Source organism: Oncorhynchus kisutch, linkage group LG27 (assembly GCF_002021735.2).
Source record: "Oncorhynchus kisutch isolate 150728-3 linkage group LG27, Okis_V2, whole genome shotgun sequence".
Classification (NCBI taxonomy): Eukaryota; Metazoa; Chordata; class Actinopteri; order Salmoniformes; family Salmonidae; genus Oncorhynchus; species Oncorhynchus kisutch.
Genome location: NC_034200.2, coordinates 25,862,885 through 25,886,706, shown reverse-complemented (window position 1 = coordinate 25,886,706; position 23,822 = coordinate 25,862,885). Strand labels below are relative to the sequence as shown.

Here is a 23,822-nt window from a genome sequence, read left to right as displayed (position 1 = left end):
ACGTGTAGTGTTTTTCTGTAGTGTTCAGTTGGAGGGGACGAGTGCTTGGTCTACATTTTAGCGCTGCATCATCAGGACTGACGTGGGGACTACGTGGCTCGAGCCATCCACTCCTACCATAATTAGTGACGAGTCTGACTACGTAATTTATAACTTTGGTAAGTTATTACACTGTAGCCTACTCGCGGCACAAGCCCAGAAAAAAAGGAGCGACAAGACAGAACGTTCACGGTTTACAATGACGCATGGACAAACTTTCGATTCGCAGTCGAATCTACTTCCTGCTTGCTAGCCAGCTGAACAACTTCATGCACAGAAACAAATGCAATAGTGTTTGGCTTGCTAGCTGACATCGTATACAGTGACAATTGGCTTTCCAACCAGTGACCGTATATTATTACTTAACTTTTTTTTGTAACTCCCTGCTACTAGTTAGCTGCTAGTTACATTATCTAAAGCTAACGTTACCACCCTCAATGCTTTTCGGTGCGAGTCGCAATTTCTATAGAACAGCTGCATAGCTAAACGACGCAACTCCATCCGCGTTCTCTTTTTGAAAAGCTAACGTTAGCCAGCTACTGAAGAAAATACATTGTGGTTGTCAGCAATACCTTTTAATAAATGTACCAAATGTATATTCTTTAGGTGCTGAATATGGCTACAGATGTAGCAGAAAGTTTCATATGTAACAACCTCGCTACAGGTACAAACTAACCAGTTTAGAAACAAGACTCCTCCCATTTCGAATTCAGACAGGCGCATGTTTGCTCCATGGGGGGAAAGTTAAGTGAAAATATGAACCAAGGTCCAAGCAATAGCAACTGTCATATGTAACACTACATTGCATTGAATACATTAATTTGATTCACAATCACATCAACCTTTTGGTTGAACTGTGTTCTTGTAATGCTTGACTTGAAGGCCACTTGACTTCAACTTTATGAAGAGCTCTTGGAACTTTGATGGCATATCAGAGGAGGCTGGGGGGGAGGAGCTATAGGAGGACAGGGTTATTGTAATGGCGGGAATGGATTCTATGGAACAGTATCAAATAAATGGAAACCACATTTGATTCTGTTCCATTTCAACCATTATAATGAGCCCGTCCTCCTATAGGTCCTCCCACCAGCCTCCTCTGTGGCATAAGTATTCCAACAAGTGAAGACACAAAAGCATTCCTTGCATCTATTTAAAACACTTGTATCCCTGTTTAATTAGTATGGTTACAGCACAGGAGAAGACCTAACTTTGGGACCAAGTACTAGACTACTTTACACATATAAGTCAGGCGCCTGAGTGGCGCAGAGGTCTGAGCCACTGCATCTCAGTGCAAGAGGTGTCACTACAGTCCCTGGTTCGAATCCAGGCTGTATCACATCCGGCCGTGATTGGGAGTACCATAGGGCAGCGCACAATTGGCCCGAGGTAGGCCGTCATTGTAAATAAGAATTTGTTCTTTGCCTAGTTTAATAAAAAAATAAGTGAATTTGTCCCAATACTTTTTGTCTTCTAAAATGTTGGGACTATGTACCAAAAGTGCTGTAACTTCTAAACTGTTCACCCGATATGGATGAAAATATCCTCAAATAATTAAAGCTGACTTTTAACCTCATATTCATTGTATAATTTCAAATCCAAAGTGCTGGAGCACAGAGTAAAAAATAACTAAATTGCCACTTGTCCCCATAATTTTGGATTTTAAAATAACCTTTAAACTTAAAAAAAAAACAAGCTAATTAGACTTTAATTGTACTTTGCCTAATTTCCTGACATTTCCAGTCCGATGACCATGGACACAGAGGTTGCGTCGTCAAAGCAGGAGGGACGTTTTGATGACTCTCTGTCTGATGAGGATCCAAGTCAGAGTGAATCCAACTCACCCACTGCAGTAATCACTCAGGTAGATACTTTGTGAAGTGTGTGTTGTGGCCAATGTCACTCATCATCACTCTTATAATTCAGATGTGTATCGGGGTCTAAATAGCCTGGTCCCAGATCTGTTTATGTTTTTGCCAACTCCCATTACTCATTGTCAAGCCAAATATGACAATAAATGACAAGGCGTTTGCATTTCCTCAAATATTTCTCAAATATTGTTTAAATTGCTTGTAAAATAATTGAACATCTCTCATCTTCTTCTAGGTTTCAGGAACAGGAGACTCCGCTGGCATGACAGTGGTGCAGTTACCTAGTGGGCAGACACTTCATGTTCAGGGTGTCATCCAGGCTCCTCAGGCCTCTGTCATCCAGTCACCACAGATGCAGAATGTACAGGTAGCTCCTTCCCTATTCCTATATAGTGCATTGCTTTTGACCAGTGCTCTATATAGGGAATATGTGCCATTTGGGATACAGACTCTTGTCACTATAGTCTTCTTGGCTAAATTCAGTCAAATCTGCATTATTTTACAGAGTAGTTATTTTTCCCCATAGAAAAACCAAAGAATGGTTTTGCGTACTTGTAGATATAGTTTCTTAGCCTGAGTGCCAGTCTGTTTGTCCCATCATGCAAAGTTCTTGTCAAACATGCTTGGCTTGACAATGACACCATTGAAGTTAGCAAAAGCACAAAGTTTAACCTTCATGTGCACAGAATGTTGTATTGTGTCTGACTGTCTCTAAGACAACACACTGTCTGCTTTCATTAGACAAATCAGCACGTGATGTCACCCTAGTTGTCCTTTATTCTCTAACTTACAGAGAATCTGTCCCAAATGGCATTCTATTCCCTATATAGTGTACTACTTTTGACCAGAGCCCTGTGGGGGAATAGTGTGTCATTTCGGAAACACCCTGAGATTTCTACTATTGTCCAAATTTGTTTTCAGCATAGGGAATGACTTTTATTTTTCAGTGTTCAGTAAGGTATTTTAAATGCAGGGAGGTGACCGTACACAGGGATGATATCTATGCATTACTTTCAGACTTCATAGTGTTTTTCTTTGCTCCAGATAACCTCCATAGCTGGGCTTGAAGATGGGGAGTCAACAGCCGCAGACACACAGAAAAGAAGAGAGATTCTCTCAAGACGCCCATCTTATCGGTTGGTAGACATAAAAACGTTGCAAATATCAAACAAACAAAAAGTAGTGCACTATAAAGGGAGCAAGATGTAATTTGATAAACAAGCAATGACATTTCAAAGCAATCGAAGCAGAGTAGTTTATTACGTGCTTTCCTCTTTCTTTCAGAAAAATCCTCAATGAGCTATCATCAGATTCCTCCTCAATTCCAAGAATCGAGGAAGAGAAACCCGAAGATGAGGTTCCATCCTCCAGTGTGCCTGCAGTTCAAGTGCCAACTTCAATCTATCAGACCAGCAGCGGCCAATACAGTGAGTTTTATTAGGCTCTTGTCAAAATTAGTGCACCATACAGGGAATAGGCTGCCATAGTTAGGACGCAACTATGGTCAAAATGTTGACTTGCACTCACTATTGTGACATTAGGGGTTCTCCCCAAATAATGTAAGAGTTGGTGATGCACGGGTTGACTCATAACCGCAGTTATATCTGAGGGGTGGGCGGGTTTAGGGTTATTAAATATTGTGTGGTTGAATAAAGTGAAAACAATACCTTAAAAAGTACATAAATGTATAATGTGTGTGCAAATGATATCTATAGGCTAAATTTAGGGTTTTCTTAAATTATTTTAGGCTATCTGGTAGTAGTGCATAAGCCTAACCTTTAGGGCCAAACTGGCCTCATACCAAATAGACTGCACGCCTATCACCTAATGCTTTTAGGAACGGGCAGAAAACGTTACCGTTGCAGAAAATGTTAACGCCGATCCACAGATGCAAATAGGACAATATTGACATTTAATTAAATAAGAGAAAAGCAGCAAAATGAAGAGTTGAACATTAAGAGAAGGGAGGACCAGAAAAGTCATGTTTGGGAAAGATGAGGTGAAGTGGTAAAAGAGGATGATAGCAGGCTATGTTATGTGTGATGATTGTGAGGCGCTTTACAAATTCGATAGTCACAAGACAGGACTTCAAATAGGCATATAGCACATCAAGGGAACTGTAACCTACTGTTTAGATGGGTTGAATGGAATCTGAAATCTGGACACTGACTGTAGGTCTATAACCTCTCACATAGCCTTTATAATAATTCCTGCAGAAATAAGCATTTCTTGCAGTAAAATTATAAACCAAATGGAGGCTAATGTTGACTTGGAAACAGGAGTGAAAAAATAGGATTTCTTTCTTTCAGCATCTTGAGAGAATGCTAATGCATGTATCTAATTATAGACAAGACACCTCACAAGTCCTCAACTGGCAGCTTCATTAAATAGTAACCACAAAACACCAGTCTCAACGTCAACAGCGAAGAGGCAACTCCGGGATGCTGGCCTTCTAGGCAGAGTTGCAAGGAAAAAGCCATATCTCAGACTGGCCAATAAAAAGAAAAGATTAAGATGGGCAAAAGAACACAGGCACTGGACAGAGGAACTCTGCCTTGAAGGCCAGCATCCCGGAGTTGCCTCTTCACTGTTGACGTTGAGACTGGTGTTTTGCGGGTACTATTTAAGGAAGCTGCCCTTTGAGGACTTGTGAGGCATCTGTTTCTCAAACTGGACACTCTAATGTACTTGTCCTCTTGCTCAGTTGTGCACCGGGGCCTCCCACTCCTCTTTCTATTCTGGTTAGAGACAGTTTGCATTGTTCTGTGAAGGGAGTAGTACACAGCGTTGTACGAAATCTTCAGTTTCTTGGCAATTTCTCGCATGGAATAGCCTTCATTTCTCAGACGAAGTATAGACTGACGAGTTCCAGAAGAAAGTTATTTGTTTCTGGACATTTTGAGCCTGTAATCGAACCCACAAATGCTGAGGCTGCAGATACTCAACTAGTCTAAAGAAGGCTAGTTTTATTGCTTCTTTAATTAGAACAACAGTTTTCAGCTGTGCTAACATAATTGCAAAAGGGTTTTCTAATGATCAATTAGCCTTTTAAAATGATAAACTTGGATTAGCTAACACAATGTGCCATTGGAACACAGGAGTGATGGTTGCTGATGACGGGCCTCTGTACGCCTATGTAGATATTCCATAAAAATCTGCTGTTTCCAGCTACAATAGTCATTTACGACATTAACAATGTCTACACCGTATTTCTGATCAATTTGATGTTATTTTAATGGACAAAACATGTGCTTTTCTTTCAAAAACAAGGACATTTCTAAGTGACCCCAAACTTTTGAACGGTAGTGTATATACACTATGTGATGCTCGTCAAACATCTCATTCCAAAATCATGGGCATTAATATGGAGTTGGTCCCCCCCCTTTTGCTGCTATAACAGTCTCCACTCTTCTGGGAAGGCTTTCCACGACATGTTGGAACATTGCTGCGGGGCCTTGCTTCCATTCAGCCACAAGAACATTAGTGAGGTCGGGCACTGATGATGGACGATTATGCCTGGCTCGCTGTCGGCATTCCAATTCATCCCAAAGGTGTTGAGGTCAGGGCTCTGTGCAGGCCAGTCATGTTGTTCCACACCGATCTCGACAAACCATTTCTCTATGGACTTCACTTTGTGCATGAGATCATTGTCATGCTGAAACAGGAAGGGGCTTTCCCCAAACTGTTGCCACAAAGTTGGAAGCACAAAATTGTCTAGAATGTCATTGTATGCTGTAGTGTTAATATTTCCCTTCACTGGAACTAAGTGGCCTAGCCCAAACCATAAACAGCCCCAGACCATTATTCTTCCTGCACCAAACTTCACAGTTGTCACTATGCATTCAGGCAGGTAGTGTTCTCCTGGCATCTGCCAAACTCAGATTTGTCTGTCGGACTGCCAGTTGGTGAAGCGTGATTCATCACTCCAGAGAATGCGTTTCCACTGCTCCAGAGTCCAGTGGCGAGCTTTACACCACTCCAGCCGACGCTTGGCATTGCGCATAGGGATCTTAGGCTTGTGTGAGACTGCTCGGCCATGGAAACACATTTCATGAAGCTCCCAACGAGCAGTTCTTGTGCTGACGTTGGAACTCGGAGTGTTGCAACCGAGAACAGACGATTTTTCAGCACTAGCCGATCCCGTTCTTAGAGAAACAGGTGTGGCTGAAATAGCCAAATCCACTCATTTGAAGGGGTGTCCACATACATTTGAGTCCAAAGCGGGACACTGGCCCTTTTCGGGGCCTCCCCCGTGCCGTACTCCACAGCACCAACTTCTGAAATGATCCTGGGGAGAACCCTGACATTCATTTCTATATCCAGTTTGTGTTATTGTGTAAGAGATCTTAAACGGAAGATTCATTGTGGAGGCCAAATTCTCCAGGTTACAGTTGTGCATCAATAAGCCAGTGACCTTCCATAAAGTACAGTACTTTCCTTTATTTCAAGAAAAACATCTAATCTAATGGACCAAAACATCTTGCATAGAAGCAGCTGATAATCAGCTATTTGTAGCAGTGGTCAGAAATGCACACTCCATTTTAGCTCTGCACATTTACTATCTATATTTTGGTCAGTAAAGTTTTAATAAGATTCACACAAACTTCCACAATATACCTCTGAGTAACCCATCACTTCTAAAAATGTGTGTCCCTCCTCAGTTGCCATCACCCAGGGGGGAGCCATCCAGATAACCAGTCCAGGCAGTGAGGGTCTGCAGGGCGTACAGACTCTGGCCATGTCCAACGCTGGTACACCCCAGATCCTGCAGTATGCAACCCAGGCAGGGGACTCAGGACAGCAGTTCTTCTCTGTACAAGGTGGCCAGGTGGTGATACAAGGTAGGAACAACTGTACCTAAATGAACTCCATTTTGACTCTGGTCAAAAGTAGTGCACTATGTAGGGAGAAGTGTGATTCATCAACTTATAGGTTTGCATTAATTTGGTAAATGAACTAAAGGAAGCTCTTGAGATGGCTGGAGCTTGACTAGTTTGTCTCTAAAAAGTGTCAAGTTTGGCTGGTTGACCCCGTAATGTTACTATGGAACCAGTGTTATGATTTAACAGTAGAATAGATTCAAATGATGTTAGTTGGAGTAATGTCCACCAGAGTAATGTATGCTTTTTCCCCCTGAGGGGTTTCAGTAAAACGCCAGTATTTTTATCAATCCAACAACTGGAACATTTCCCACTTTTTATTACTTTAAAACCTTTCTGTTAGGCTACTTCTTTATTAGGCTGAACTTATTTACCTTATTTTTCAGAGAAATGAATGAAAAGCTTAATAATCATATATTAATAACAAGTATTAAAAGTGTATCCCCTGGGAGTGCTTCAATCAGGGTGCTCACATTAGTACGGCTGCTGTCACTTGGGCACAATATCCTAATGTTTGTTCTACATCGCCTAGTTGCGTCATAGGGTCTAAAAATAACCAGCTAACCCTCCCTCCCCTATCTTGCTGCATTGTGTTGCTCCACTTTAGCATTTGATCCAGGAGCAGAGCAGGGGAGGGGCCTAGAGGCAGAGTGTCTTATTGACTTCAGCAGGTCCAGTGATGTCATTGTGATGTCAGTGTCCTTAATTGTAATTTTGTGCGAAGTTGATGGGTGTCCACTCCATGTAGAGAGCAGGCAGGGAGAGAGAAAGACACACAGTCAGCTAGATGAAAAGAGAGAAAGTGTGTAATACTGTGGATCCCAGATTGTTAGAAAGTAGAAGATATGGCTGTTACTGGAGATGAGACTGAATCAGGTATGGCACTATCTATGTCTGTTTTCCTTTCTCAGTATTTCTGTTTTATTTTTATAGCAAGTTAAATGTATCATGTTGGTAGTGATAAACAATGTATACCTGCATTGTTGTTCAATTCAGAGATGTACTTGCATTGTTTCTGTATTTAGACGGCTAAATACATGCTTTTTTTGTGAGTAATTACTTGAAGGTTTGGATTGTTAAGTGTCTTTACAGAACTTTTAAAATGTATTCAAAAGTGTGTGTGTAGTCTACCATAGTCATAGCAGTTGGCTCAGTTGGAAGCCTCAACTGTGTTTCAGAGTATTAGCAAACTGTCATGCACTGACTAACTAATTCAGGTTAATAGATATCTACTACAGAGGCATCCTGCCCACAGTTCTCTCTCTGAGACTTGAAAACATTACAAGAGTACTGTATAATTACCATTCAACATTCCTATAGTGAAAAGCTTGACATTATGTTGACCAAACATGGCAGTAAGTGTTTAGTTAGCTTGCTCAACCCAGTTCCTGTCTGTCTGCTTGCCCCCTAAAACACTCAAACAGAACGCTTCTCTGGAGCAGCCTGGGAGAGGGGGGAGGGGTGGCGTTGACGTCACTCCGGTTTCCTGGAACCAGATGGGGCCAGGGAAATGAGAATGCTAACTGTCGAGTGAGACTCACATTGACGTCAGCTGGGAGTCATACTGTGATTCCAGACAGAACAGAGCCCTCTGTGGGAGCAGTGAAAGAGCAGTGATCACAGCTTCAGCACTACCAGCTTAGTCATCCACTTCGATAACGACAGGAGAGAGAAGAATTCAGCCTTGTTTATCCCTTTAGATCTGCAAGCTGTTACTTGCTCACTCTTGCGTTAAAACACGAGTGCAGTGGTGGCATTTGGGCTATTATAAATTCATAAATGGAAAAAATAGTCAAATGTTTTGTTGTGAAAATATAGTTGTTTTGAATAAGTGTTTATTCTTGCCATATAAGGATGATAGTTTTCTCCTGTATTTACTTTGGAGTATCAGGAAATGTCAGAGAGACATTTATCAACATACTAGTGGTCAGATCAGAACCACGTTCCTACACCAAGGAGCACATTGGAAATACTTTCATGTGTTCTCTTCTGGGTTTTTTATACATCTATTGTGTTCTTCTAGTTTTTTTATTGACCGATAGTAGTCAGAAATGTAGATTGGGAGATGGATAAGAGGGATACAGTACGGAAAGTGAGTGGGGGAATGGAGGATCACACCGCTGCTTGGGACTACTTTGTACTTTGACATTTTTTTCAAAGTACAAGATTTGTTTGACCCAAAAATGAATGAATCAGTAGTGAATCATCACCAAATATTGTAGGCTGGAACGTAGGCTACAGCCAGTGCTACTGTCTTTTCTCTTTCACTTGGATGGCAGTTATCCACCCAGCAACCAGAAAGACGATTGTCTTAACATAGTCTGACAAAGACATGTCAAGGAGGTAGTTGTAGTAACCCCCCGGACAGTATACCACAACATTCTATAGAAAGTACTACACATGATCAAGGGATAGTTTAGTGTGTAGTATAGTATTCTACAGTATACTATAGAATTCATTAGTAAGTACTGTACTATTCTATAGTAAACTGTAGTATTTGTTCATGTGGGTACTCAAACCACACAAAGCTAGATTTGTGCTTAGGCCTACTCTCCCTAATTTGGCACCTGTGCGGCGATCTTAAATCTGTCTGTAGAAAAATAACATTTAAATGAGGTTTGGTTTGCTTAATTCACGGTCTGTTGGAATCTGGTCTTGTCTGGTTGTTTTAACAGAAAAAACATTAAACAAGGGGTCAGTTGTTGTTGTGAAATGGAACCCATCTACATGATTTGTGTTCAGCGTTTGTCTAATTTATGGTCGCTTATCCTCTAAGTAGTTAGAAGATGAGAAATCTGTGTGATTGAAGGACTGGAGTAAAAAAATACAGCACTTAGTTTTTGCCCCAGTGAGCTAAATATAGGTAAGTGGTCAATGCAAGCGAGAATTTGTTCTCCAGTGACCACCTTGCTTGAATAAATGACGTAATCACTTCCAATTCTGATGTCCTGTCTGTCTGTGCAAGTGATAAACTTGGTTAAAAGAAGTACTATTAAAATGAACCCTGGTGTTCTGTCTGTGTCCCCTAGCTGCCACTGGAGATATGCCCGCATACCAGCTCCGTTCGCCCACCTCGTCGGGCCTGCCCCAGGGTCTGGTGATGGCTGCGTCCCCAGGCTCCCTGTCCATGCACAATCCCCCGGTGCACACTGAGGAGGTAACACGCAAAAGGGAGGTCCGCCTCATGAAGAACAGGTGAGACAGACACAGGTTGCGTCCCAAATTGGCATCCTCTTCCCTTTTATGGTGCACTACTTTTTCCCAGAAGCCCTGATCAAAAGTAGTGAACTATATAGGGAGTCGGGTGCCTTTTGGGACACATACTAGTTTTACTCTGTTGCTCTGAATTTGGTCAACAACTGCAAAAGGGGAACAGATTTCTAAATCATTCATGGTCCTCATTCTCAGTTTCCTGTAGGTTTTAAAGCACCCCTTTGATAATTGATTATCTATAAAGGTTGACTGGATGTTATGGGAAGTCTCTAAAGTGTTTTTGATTGGTGCTTAGAGCTGGGATTTCTCCCACTGTCTCTTTTACTCTGTCTTCTCTAGGGAGGCTGCAAGGGAGTGCCGCAAGAAAAAGAAAGAGTATGTCAAGTGTCTGGAGAACCGTGTGGCCGTGCTGGAAAACCAAAACAAGACCCTCATTGAGGAACTCAAAGCACTAAAGGACATTTACTGCCACAAGAATGAGTAGCTGCTCTCAGCCTTGTGCCAGGAGAGAGAGAGATCCTACTGAGAATGCAGAGAGTGGAGTTTACAGATTGACTGCTGTAAAAAAAACACTCTGGGACGAAAACTACTTTCACTGTCTTTGTTTCTCGTTTACTCCGCTTGTTTGGGCCCAGTCAATTTGATGCTGCACCGGAGGTTGTTAGGTGGCCGTAGGCTTGTGCTCTCCGGGCTGAAGTCAAGTCCTGCTCCGGACAGGACCCATGTCTGTCCTTGCGCTTGTATGTGAATACACAAGTGACGCCCAGCCGCGTTTGCTTCTGCTGTTTGCAGGGAGGCAGCCAATGAGATTCTAGCCTGCAGAGGAAGAGGAAGTAGATATGCTTCCTGAAGGCACACCGCCTCACCACCACTGGCTCACCGCATTTGAGAAGCAGAAGCTGCGAAAGAGCCTGACTATCAGCCAGCAAGTTCACATTGAGTGCACGCAGACTCACCAGCAAGCCAACCTACCACAGCCGGACTCTGTTTGTGCTGTCATGCCAACTCCTTGTTACTTTTTTATCACATTTGGCTTGACAATGAAAGCATTTGAGTTGGCAAGAGTACAACCAGATCTGGGACCAGGCTAAACCTATATATCTTTACTTGTCACTGCTAGCTACAGTTGTTCTCCTTATATTACTGTACTTCTCTGCTCACCTTGGCTGTTGTCAACATACCTTTGTTAAATCAGGTGGACCTCTTCTTTCAGGACAGTGTGATGAGTAAATACACTTTGCGAAATTATTAGAGTTTTGAAATTCTATATTTGTCCTTTTGACTGTCAATCGGTGTTGTCTAATGACTTCACGTGTTACCTGAATCAATGTGTAAAATCCAGTGTCGAGGATGTGAGTATACACCTTTCACTTGGTCTCTTTTCAAACAACACAGTTCAATTTAAAATGTCAAATTAACGTGGCGTGGCCCTCGGATGAGTGTATATAAAATAATTATATATTTCTAGCCATTGGAGGAATCTTATCTCATCAAGACCATCTTGAAATGACTACTGCTTTACCACACAAAATTGCTACATTTGATGTTCACTGAATCTCTCACCAGTCGTTGTCCCTTTTGTCTGTCTGTCTCGGAACAGTACTGTGCTGTGCCAGTGTACTGTACAAAAGAAGCACTGAAAGTGCTGATAAGCTGACGTTTGGGTATTTTGATACTCGTTATAAACGTTTTATGTGAATTAGTTGATCATAACAGATAAGATATGGCCCAAATGGCCCACTATTTTCTTTATAGTGCACTACTTTTGACATGAGTTCTATGGGCCCAGGTCAAAATTAGTGCAGTAAATAGGTAATAGTGTGCCAGTTGGCATGTAAAAATAGAGTTCATGACTGATCTTTTTGAAAGGTATGTCCATGAGAGCACAGACCTGACTATGATGATGATGATGATGTAGCTTTGTTTTCTTTCCTCACACCAGTTCTGCTTGCAGTGATTTTGCAGCCTCCCGCTTGCTTTGAATTTCCTGATAACCTTTCTGTTTACAGGTATATGTCCTTTGGTATATGTCCTTTGGTATATGTCCTTTGGTATATGTCCTTTTTATGTTTGTTGTCAGGCCAGTGGTTATACAATTCAGGTGAGATGTAAAATAAATTTGATCTCAGTAAATGTTTTGGATAGCATTGAAAAGTATGTCAAACAGGTTGGCTCTTAAAAACAGATGTTCACCTCATGTGTATTGATCCCTCTTATGTTTGAATATTGTCAAAATATACTATTTCTAATAAAAATGTCCATACCACAGTATGAATTACACTGAAATGATTTGTTAGATTAATCGTCATTCAGAAAACTACACACTATATGGACTGAAGTCTGTACCACACAATGCCTTTGGGCTCACCTCTGAAATAACAAGCAGAAGGATGAACCAACATCATTTCTCTTCACCTCAGATACCTTAACTCTGACATCACAACATTTCACAACAGAAGTGTTACACCAGACAATTTACATCTTCATGATGCTCTAACATAATTCATTATGATACTCCAGGCATCAGAAATGCATATAAGAAATAGATTTTCTCCCCTAGAGTCCCAAAGGAATATCACTGTTATACCATTATATCACACAGACTGTCACACCCTGATCTGTTTCCCCTGTTTCTATGATTGTCTCCACCCCCTCCAGGTGTGGCTTATTTTCCCCAGTGTATTTAAGTCAACCAGCGGTTTTTTTCCCTTATTCTTTTTTGCTGTTCTCCTTTTTTCTAGTCTTCCCGGTTTTGACCCTTGCCTGTTTCTGGACTCTGTACCCACCTGCTTGATCATTCTGCCTGCCTTGACCATGAGCTTGTCTGCCACTCTACCTCCTGGATTCTGATCTGGTTTTGACCTTTGAGCCTGTCCACGACCATTCTCTTGCCTACACATTTGGATTATTACACATCGTAAGACTCTAACCATCTGCCTCCTGTGTCTGCATCTGGGTCTCGCCTTGTGCCTTGATACAGACTATCTCAAGTACAAGAACAGGTTATTGCTTTATAGTATAGCTAGGAAACAATACTGTTTTATACCTTGTTTCTTCTCTACTAACTGCCCTCAAGTTTCTTGTTATTTTTAATCCTTGAATTTCTCATCTCTGGAAGTATTAGTGTGACAGTGTAGTGCATTATTCTCTCCTGTTCAGGTCTGTGGACACTGCAGAGGGGATGGGCTGGACCTGTGAACAGAGCGGCGTTGGAATGAAACCTTAAAACAACTTCTGTTTTTCCTCACTGTTCTGTTGTTGTAAAGCCAATCTGTGACCCTCTACTATATTCTGTGATGTCAACACAATGTACAAGTGCCTATCTAGTACAATGTGTTTTCACACTTGGTCCCTTTCAGCAAATGTTTGTGAACTCCGTGTGTTTATTTCTGTCCAGTGTGAACACTCCAAAGGAACTTAGACCCCTCGAAAGAGCCTCCGAAGCGAACCGAACTGACCAAATCGAGAGGTGGTCTAAGTTCAGTTCACTTGAAATCCTTGGTTCGGTTCCCTTTTCTAAGGCAATGTGAACACAAAGCTCCCCAGGTTCGCTTGTCATTATTTCCGCACCACACACTAGACTACTGCAACAGCGTTTCCCCTGACATAACCCCTCACATTGGTGCCACGAGAAGATGAACATGTAGGTTCGCTGAAAAAAACGTGTGCTGTTTTTGGATATTGATTAGCAATTGTCAAGGATGCGCAGATCTATAGGCTAAGAGAGCTTCATAAGCTGTTTAATGATTGTGGGGTTTGAATAGTGTGAGAACGACAACATACATGACCAAAAGTATGTGGATACATGCACGTCAAAAATCTCATTCCAAAAATCATGGGCATTAATATGGAGTTGGTCCCCCCCCTTTGATGCTATAATAGCCTCCACTCTTCTGGGAAGGCGTTCCACGAGATGTTGGAACATTGCTGCGGGGACTTGCTTCCATTCAGCCACAAGAGCATTAGTGAGGTTGGGCACGGATGTTGGGCGATTAGGCCTGGCTCTCAGTCGGTGTTCCAATTCATCACAAAGGTGTTCGATGGGGTTACGGTCAGGGCTCTGTACATGCCAGTCAAGTTCTTCCACACCAATCTCGACAAACCATTTTTGTATGGGACATCGCTTTGTGCATGGGGCATTGTCATGCTGAAACAGGAAACTGTTTCTTGGAAGCACAGAATTGTCTAGACTGTCATTGTATGCTGTAGTGTAAAGATTTCTCTACACTGGAACTGAGTGCCCTAGCCCGAACCATGAAAAACAGCCCTATGCATTGGGGCGGGTAGCGTTCTCCTGGAATCCACCAATCAGAGATTTGTCCAGACAGCCAGATGGTGAAGCGTGATTCATCACTCCAGAGAACGCATTTCCATTGCCCCAATGGCAGTGAGCTTTACACCACTCCAGCCGACGCTTGGCATTGTGCATGGTGATCTTAGGCTTGTGTGCGGCTATTCGGCCTTGGAAACCCATTTCATGAAGCTCCCGACGAACAGTTCTTGTGCTGATGTTGCTTCCAGAGGCAGTTTGGAACTCAGTAGTAAGTGTTGCAACTGAGGACAGACTATTTTTATGGCTTCAGCACTCGGTGGTCCCATTCGGTGAGCTTGTGTGACCTATCACTTTGCGCCTTAGCCGTTGTTGCTCCTAGACATTTCCACTTCACAATAACAGCACTTACAGTTGACCGGGGAAGCTCTAGCAGGGTAGAAATTTGACAAACTGACTTATCGGAGAGGTGGCATCCTATGACAGTGCCACGTTGAAAGTCACTGAGCTCTTCAGTACGAGGTATTCTACTGGAAAAAAATCTTGGTTCCTTTCTAAACATAGCAATGTGAACGCAAAGAGAACTCCGACCACAAAATAGGTGAAGTGAACCTGCATAAGAGTTGAGTCCTCATTCAACGCCAAGGGCAGTGTGAATACAAAGAGAACTGAGTTCTTACATTTATATTTTTACCAAAGAGTTCACTTTAAAGAGGTTGGTTATTTTAGAGAGGATTATTTGTGAATAGATTCTCTCAGAATTTATGTCCAATTCTCACATACACAGAAAGTGCTCATTTGAAGAGTGAATGTACGAGCGTAGATGAGGGTTTCATTCTCATACGGAAAATCAACAACTACTGTATATTTAACAGCTTGCCTACAATGCTTACTGTATGAGGATTGCACCCGTCAGATAGGACCTATCAACATTGAGAAGTTGAACAACTTGAGGTGGGTGTATGTTTAATATTTTATTAGCAGCATTGCAACATCTTACTGAAGTTCATACTGTGGTTGAAGTGGAAATTTCCACTACAGGAAATTGTGCCCTCCAGTGGTCAATCCTGAAGCCACTACCTTCACTGATAGTTGATCCACACTGGCCTCTTGTGGACAGAGAGTATTATTTACATCAAAGATCTTAAAGATCTTAAATGTAGTTGAGTCAAAACTACATACAAGGGCTGTAACACACATGACAATAAAACATCTCTGGTTGAGATATGTCACAACTTAAAACAGATATTGCATCTATATTTGATTGCATCTCGAATGACATTCTGTCTGTAAATGAGGGAACACCTGCACTTCTCTATCACGTACTTTCGTATTGAAACGTACATTGAAGTCGGAAGTTTACATACACCTTAGTCAAATACATTTAAACTCCGTTTTTCACCATTCCTGACATTTAATCCTAGTAGAAATTCCCTGTCTTAGGTCAGTTAGGACCACGTTATTTTAAGAATGTAAAATGTCAGAATAATAGTAGAGAGAATGATTTATTTCAGCTTTTATTTCTTTCATCACATTCCCAGTGGGTCAGAAGTTTACATACACTCAATTAGTATTTAGTAGCATTGCTTTTAAATTGTTAAACTTGGGTCAAACATTTTGGGTAGCCTTCCACAAGCTTCCCACAATAAGTTGGGTGAATTTTGGCCCATTCCTCCTGACAGAGCTGGTGTAACTGAGTCAGGTTTGTAGGCCTCCTTGCTCGCACACGCTTTTTCAGTTCTGCCCACACATTTTCTAGAGAATTGAGGTCAGGGCTTTGTGATGGCCACTCCAATACCTTGACTTTGTTGTCCTTAAGCCATTTTGCCACAACTTTGGAAGTACGATTGGGGTCATTGTCCCTTTGGAAGACCCATTTGCGAACAAGCTTTAACTTCCTGACTGATGTCTTGAGATGTTGCTTCAATATACCCACATCATTTTCCTACCTCATGATGCCGTCTATTTTGTGAAGTGTACCAGTCCCTCCTGCAGCAAAGCACCCCCACAACATGATGCTGCCACCTCCGTGCTTCACGGTTGGGATGGTGTTCTTCAGCTTATGAGCGTACCCCTTTTTCCTCCAAACATAACGATGGTCATGATGGCCAAACAGTTCTATTTTTGTTTCATCAGAGCAGAGGACATTTCTCCAAAAAGTACGATCTTTGTCACCATTTGCAGTTGCTAACCATAGTCTGGCTTTTTTATGGCGGTTTTGGAGCAGTGGTTTCTTCCTTCCTAACCGTGAAGCACGGAGGTGGCAGCATCATGTTGTGGGGTTGCTTTGCTGTCTCAGCCTCCAGTATTTTTGCTGCAGTAGATTATGTGTTGGGGAGCTAGGGTCAGTCTGTTATATCTGGAGCATTTCTCTTGTCTTGTCCGGTGTCCTGTGTGAATTTAAGTATGCTCTCTCTAATTCTCTCTCCTTTCTTTCTTTCTTTCTCTCTTTCTTTCTTTCTTTCTCTCTCTCTCGGAGGACCTGAGCCCTAGGACTATGCCTCAGGACTACGTGGCCTGATGACTACTTGCTGTCCCCAGTACACCTGGCCGTGCTGTTGCTCCAGTTTCAACTGTTCTGCCTGCGGCTAAGGAACCCTGACCTGTTCACCGTACGTGCTACCTGTCCAAGACAGCAGGAGCGGTAGAGATACTCTGAATGATCGGCTATGAAAAGCCAACTGACATTTACTCTTGAGGTGCTGACCTGTTGCATCCTCGACAACCACTCTGATTATTATTATTTGACCCTGCTAGTCATCTATGAACATTTGAACATCTTGGCCATGTTCTGTTATAATCTCCACCCGGCACAGCCAGAAGAGGACTGGCCACCCTTCATAGCCTGGCTCCTCTCTAGGTTTCTTCCTAGGTTCTGGCCTTTCTAGGGAGTTTTTCCTAGCCACCGTGCTTCTACACCTCCATTGCTTGCTGTTTGGGGTTTTAGGCTGGGTTTCTGTCCAGCACTTTGTGACATCAGCTGATGTAAGAAGGGGTTTATAAATACATTTGATTGATTGATTGATTCCTTTCTATGCGGCCTTTCAGGTTATGTCGATATAGGACTCGTTTTACTGTGGCTATAGATACTTTTGTACCTGTTTCCTCTAGCATCTTCACAAGGTTGTTTGCTGTTGTTCTGGGATTGATTTGCACTTTTCGCACCAAAGTACGTTCATCTCTAGGAGACAGAATGCGTCTCCTTACTGAGCGGTATGATGACTGCGTGGTCCCTTGGTGTTTATACTTGCGTACTGTTGTTTGTACAGATGAACGTGGTACCTTCAAGGATAAACCAGACTTGTGGAGGTCTACATTTTTTTCTGAGGTCTTGGCTGATTTATTTAGATTTTCCCATGATGTCAAGCAAAGAGGCACTGAGTTTGAAGGTAGGACTTGAAATACATCCACAGGTACACCTCCAATTGACTCAAATTATGTCAATTAGCCTATCAGAAGCTTCTAAAGCCATGACATCATGTTCTGGAATTTTCTAAGCTGTTTAAAGGCACAGTCAACTTAGTGTATGTAAACTTCTGACCCACTGGAATTGAATTGTGATACATTGAATTCTAAGTGAAATAATCTGTCTGTAAACAATTGTTGGAAAAATTACTTGTGTCATGCACAAAGTAGATGTCCTAACCGACTTGCCAAAACTATATTTTGTTAACAAGAAATGTGTGGAGTGGTTGAAAAAAAAGTTTTAATGACTCCAACCTAAGTGTATGTGAACTTCCGACTGCAAATGTATAAGGTTCCTTTTGTCTAATCCTTATCTGTGCATGGGTATATTTAAGTTCCCGAGCTTCATGGCAGTGAGTTCATGATTTACAAGACAGATTTCTGTGGAGCCAATGCTCACCTCACCTATCCATTCCAGGCTGTATAAGGCTTTTGGAATAATTTGTTATCCATACTACTGTTGTTATATTGTAGTGACACAAAGCCACATCATCTGATTTGGTACTTTTTTATTTGCCTAGGGACTCCAAATCGCTATGTCCGCCCCTGCACACACACACACAAAGTATTAGAAATTAACAGTAAACATTGCACTCAAAAAAGTTTAAAAACAGACATTTCAAGTGTTATATTTAAGCAATCAAATCAAATGTATTTATATAGCCCTTCATACATCAGCTGATATCTCAAAGTGCTGTACAGAAACCCAGCCTAAAACCCCAAACAGCAAGCAATGCAGGTGTAGAAGCACGGTGGCTAGGAAAAACTCCCTAGAAATGTAACGGCTGTCTTTGGTGGAAGACGGAGAGGACCAAAACGCAGCGTGGTTAGTGTTCATCTTATTTAATAATAATCCAAACTGAACACTGAATAACAAAAACAACAAAGAAACAACCGAAACAGTTCTGTCTGGTGCAGACACACAAAGACTGAAAATAACCACCCACCAAAACACAATGGAAAACAGGCTACCTAAATATGGTTCTCAATCAGGGACAACGATAGACAGCTAGCTGCCTCTGATTGAGAACCATATCAGGCCAAACACAGAAATAGAAAATCATAGAAAAACTAACAGAGACAACCCACCCAACTCACGCCCTGACCATACTAAAACAAAAGACAAAACAAAGGAACTAAGGTCAGAACGTGACAAGAAAGGCCAAAACCTAGGAAGAAACCTAGAGAGGAACCAGGCTATGAGGGGTGGCCAGTCCTCTTCTGGCTGTGCTGGGTGGAGATTATAACAGAACATGGCCAAGATGTTCAAATGTTCATAAATGACCAGCATGGTCAAATAATAATAATCACTGGCAGAACAGTTGAAACTGGAGCAGTAGCACGGCCAGGTGGGCTGGGGACAGCAAGGAGTCATCATGCCAGGTAGTCCTGAGCAATAAGGCACGAGGGGGTGTGGTATATGGCCAGGATACCATTGCTAAGGGCTGTTCTTATGCACAACGCAACCCTTAGCCATGGTATATTGGCCATACACCACAGACCCCCTGGGTGCCTTATTGCTATTATAAACTGGTTACCAACATAATTAGAGCAGTAAAAATACATGTCTTGCCATACCCCTGGTATAAGGTCTGATATACCACGGCTGTCAGCAAATCAGCATTCAGGGCTTGAACCACACAGTTTATAATATCAGCAATGTGCAGTGTTTTAGCAATGTGTAAATAATTGTAGTAAGAATAGTGGGGAAAGATAAATCATGTTTATGTTTATTTATTTAGCCTTTTGTACTTGAACTAATTGCACATCGTTACAACACAGTATAATATAATATGACATTTGAAATGTCTATTCCTTTGGAACTTTTGAGTATATTTACTATTCATTTTTATATTATTGGTTTCACTTTTGTTTATGATCTATTTCACTTGCTTTTGCAATGTAAACATGTTTCCCATGGCAATAAAGCCTTTTGAATTGAATTAAATTAACAGAAAGATATTGGTGGTATTTACGATGTTGTTTGTGCTCCATTGATTGCCCTTTTCTCATGGCAACGTGCCACAAATGTTGCTGCTGTGATTACACATGGCTGTATTTCGCCTAAAAGATATGGGAGTTTATAGAATTCTCTGTGGGTCTGTGTGATCTGGGAATATGTGTCTCTGATGTGATCCCGACAGGAGGTTCTGAGCTAAATTGTAAACACCCACTTGAACCGGAACCTTTTCAAGCTACAACTGTGTTGCCTTCACGATCATGTGTATCGCAGAGCTTCATTTACATTCCCTTTACACAACTGATAAAAACGACGATGTCTCCTCCTCATCAAGCATGGATGATTTAAAAATGAACGTTAGTCATGTTCAAACGCGTGGTTAATGCGTGGTCTTGGCCGACTGTGGAAGCTTAATTGATTTACTTAGAAGAAGGTAGGCTGGCTAAAAACAGTTTACAGTGTAAAATGCGAAACATTTCTCTGCTTAGTTGCAGATGTTGTTGGAGGATTTATCAATGACAGTGTGCTGGTCGCGGCGGTGGTTTCACCCTCGTTGCTTTGATCCTCCTCCTCGCTTCAGTAGCGATTTGAACTACCGGTGTCATTCTTCCAATAGGTAATAGCAACATTGTAACGCATTGGAAAGATGGGGAGCACGACCTCTTGCTGTGTGTCTTCAAGTCCGAAGCTCCGAAGAAATGCTCATTCGAGGCTGGAGTCGTACAACACGGAGCCGGAGTTGAGTAGGGAGGATACGGGCTGCAACCTGCAGCACATCAGCGACCGAGAGAATGTCGACGGTAAAGTATAAAATAATTACCTAATGTAGACCTATTAATGTTTAATGTACTCGTGTGATGGTGGTGAGTGTTTTGAAACACGACTCAACATTTTGAAGTTCACACTGAATGTTTTATTGGTTTGGCTTGCCAAATAGGCTATAAATATAACATGTCGCTGCAACCTGGTCTCAGAGTATTTCGTATTGTAAGACCCTGGGTTTATAAGCGCGGAAATGGACTCTGCCTTGCGGCACAGTCGATAGCGCGTTGGACCTCGGGCTCGAGACCTGCTCCCAGCTTGTTTCATTACACTATTATTCTGTACGGAAACCAAGACACTCCATTTAATGTATTTTAAGTTTCATATGGTATGCATTAATTTGTAGATGTCCATCACCCATTTCGTATGATATGTTAGGAATTCTGGCTAGGTGGCTAACGTTAGCTAGGTTAGGAGAAGGTTTAGCTAAAGGGTTTTTATTTATTTTACCTTTATTTAACCAGGCAAGTCAGTTAAGAGCACATTCTTATTTTCAATGACGGCCTGGGAAGAGTGGGTTAACTGCCTGTTCAGGGGCAGAACAGGCAGTTAACCTTGTCAGCTCAGGGGTTTGAACTCACAACCTTCCGGTTGCTAGTCCAACGCTTTAACCCTGCCGCCCCTAAGGTTAGGGTTATATGATGGGTTAGTTAAAAGGGTTCATGTTAGGGGAAGGGTTAGCTAACTTGTTGCAAAGTAGCTAAAAGTAGTATGTAGTTGAAAGGTTGGAAAATTAGCAAAAATGCTAAAGTTGACTGATGAGATTCGAACTCGCAACCTTTGGGTTGCTAGACGTTAGTGTTATATGCCTGATCATCCTATTTAATTATTTTGCCTTAAGTAACCAGCTGTCTTATATAACCATATCAAATGTAACATATCATACTAATTTTAGTATCCAGGATTTATATTTACTATGTTACATCTAGTGTATGAGACCAGGCTGCATGTCGGCAACATTTACTAGTGTGGGACCTTTATTGGTCATTTATAATATATGCATAATCCTATCAGCAAGGCTTTCTCCTCCCCCTGGCAATGGATCTCTGTGATTGACTTAATGCATATATTAGGCCAGACAGATTATCTGAATGTATGTTGTTACATATGTTATTACATAGGTATTTCTATACATGGGGGCAGGCAGCATGGGCATCCAGTCTGCCTCTCAATCCCATGTGACATGTTGAAATATGGGTTGTCCCAAATAGCACCCTATTCCCATTAAAGAGCACTACTTTTGACCGTAGACTGAGCCTTTATAGGTCCTGGTCAAAAGTGGCGCACTATAGGGAATAGTGTGCCATTTGGGGGACAGCCTTGGTGCACCAGAGCAGACAACATCCTGTTCATAAATGCTTCTCTTTGTTTTCACTTGGAGCATGAAAGACACACCAATGGTGGCATGGTATAGCACTCTTTATTGAAACATATATTAAAAATGGATACATTCACTCTCAAAGTGTAAATGGGTATAACCTACTCAAGCTGGACCGACTCATGTAGAGATTAAATTCTCTGAAGTGAAATATTGTAAGGTCTGCTCTGCAACACGCATGTCTGAAAATCCATGAACTGCAAAGTCTGCACATTTGACATCAACTGCTATTGGGGTTTCCTCCATTCCCTATCATGACATCAGGCCACTGAAGATTCATCAGTATTTCTTATGGGTATGTCCAGTGCTTAAAGTGGATTTAAATATAGGCCGGTACTCACTTTGTGTCCAGCCCAGTATTGTATATATTTAGGTGACAGTACTCCACAATATTTGATCCAATATTCTATAAGATATTCTGTTACTCAAGCAGTAGAATATTTTGAGGTGGTGGTACCGGTGTGTACCGGTCCAATTCAAACACGGGGTATGTCCAAGCCACAGTGAACCTACAGTGGTGGATAGAAGCTGTGACTGTCTGTACAGTTTTAATTATAGGCTGTCTCACTCTGCCTTGGCTCTTACTTCTGAGAGCTGGAATGGACAGAACAGCAAACCCATAATCTGGTGGTGTGGGTTTAATGCACCCAGCATGTTATTCTGGAGCAGCCTTGCGAGTCCCTAGAAACACCACCAATAACACCTCTGCTTTTGAGATTTAGCTTGACGACGAGAGCAATGTGACACAGAGTATCCCTCTACTACACATATGGATGGTGAGGAAAAAAATAGAGGGAGGGAGATTAAAGAGAGACTGACAGAGAGAGATACTGAGGACTGCTCATTTCGTGATTTGAAAGGAGCGTATTGGTGAATGTGTTTGTATTTATTATGGATCCCCATTAGCTGCTGCCAAAGCAGCAGCTCTTCTTCCTGGGGTCCAGCTAAATTAAGGTGGCTTATACAATGTTGGGTGTCTGTCAGACAGCATCCAGAGCCCTGGTCAAAAGTAGTGCACTATATAGGGAATAGGGTGCTATTTGGGACGAGGTCTGCGAGTGAGGTCACAGACAGGATGGCGATGTGCTTCTGAACAGCAGACTGATCAGGGGGCTGTCTGTCGCTGTCCTACCACAGCAGTTGTGTGTGTGTGTGTTATCTGTAGCTGTCTTACCACAGCAGCAGCTGAAGCCTGTAGATGCAAATGACATGCCCAGCGGGACAAATCACTACTGAGAGAGACAAACTAATGCCTTCATTTAGAGATGGGGAGTCTTATGAGACACTATAAAGAGGGTTATTCACTTCTGAAAGGATGAACTGTTAACCCCAAGACTCTCATGGACTAAATCTCACTATTTGTTATTAGAATACTCTTGTCAAAATAGTTCTGGGTCCCTCTTTTAAAAGATCTACAGGGTCGTTCCACGAATAGAGTACATTTTGTGTCATGTAACTTGGTAAAAAAACATGACATTCTGATGTAATGAGCACATGTACAACTTCATAAAAAACATGTTTTCCCATCTCCAGGGGTTGAATAAAAAAAAGGGACAATATAACTTTTATTTATTAGTAAACTTCATTTAGTATAACATCATTGTTTTATTTAATATTGGTGCTGCACATATTTACTTATAATATCACAGACACTTGTACTCTTCGTGAAACGGCCCTACAACTTCTGAAGAATTAGTCTATAAAGGACTTATGAAGACTTCATCAAGCCATAACAGTTGTGTTTGTATAAGGTTGGGTCTAGTTCTGTTTGAATGAGAAGCCTGAGTCTGACCCGGGCAGCCTGGGTTATGTGATGTCTGACCCGGGCAGCCTGGGTTATGTCACATCCCATTTATGGCTTTGTGGCCCTTTCCTAAAGTGACTCTCTCCATCCTGTGTTTTTAAGCAGGGGTCACGACACTATTTC

At 41.9% G+C, this 23,822-nt stretch overlaps 2 protein-coding genes across 6 annotated transcripts in view; both read left to right on the top strand.

Moving 5' to 3' along the window:
- On the top strand, nt 1-12,268 carry LOC109871884 (cAMP-responsive element modulator). Of its 2 annotated transcripts, XM_020462901.2 has the most exons (8): nt 1-158; nt 1,780-1,900; nt 2,143-2,274; nt 2,952-3,043; nt 3,192-3,334; nt 6,569-6,748; nt 9,817-9,982; nt 10,340-12,268. In XM_020462901.2, the coding sequence occupies exons 2-8, from the start codon at nt 1,784-1,786 to the stop codon at nt 10,482-10,484; spliced, it is 975 nt and encodes a 324-aa protein (XP_020318490.1). In that variant the 5' UTR covers nt 1-158; nt 1,780-1,783; the 3' UTR covers nt 10,485-12,268. The 2 variants fall into 2 exon arrangements, with proteins under 2 accessions (XP_020318490.1, XP_020318491.1); XM_020462902.2 differs by lacking the exons at nt 1-158; nt 1,780-1,900; nt 2,143-2,274; ... (1 more) ...; nt 3,192-3,334; nt 6,569-6,748 and adding an exon at nt 7,447-7,663.
- Nucleotides 12,269-19,911: 7,643 nt separating this feature from the next.
- LOC109872316 (cyclin-Y) overlaps nt 19,912-23,822 on the top strand; it is a 32,683-nt gene continuing 28,772 nt past the window's right edge. For 2 of the 4 annotated variants that reach the window (XM_020463511.2, XM_020463510.2), the window contains exons 1-2: nt 19,912-20,128; nt 20,312-20,495. In XM_020463511.2, coding sequence (XP_020319100.1) covers nt 20,342-20,495 — 154 coding nt within the window. In that variant the 5' untranslated portion in view covers nt 19,912-20,128; nt 20,312-20,341. Of the gene's footprint in view, nt 20,496-23,822 lie in introns of all 4 variants that reach the window. The other 2 variants (XM_020463507.2, XM_031807165.1) reach the window with 2 other exon arrangements.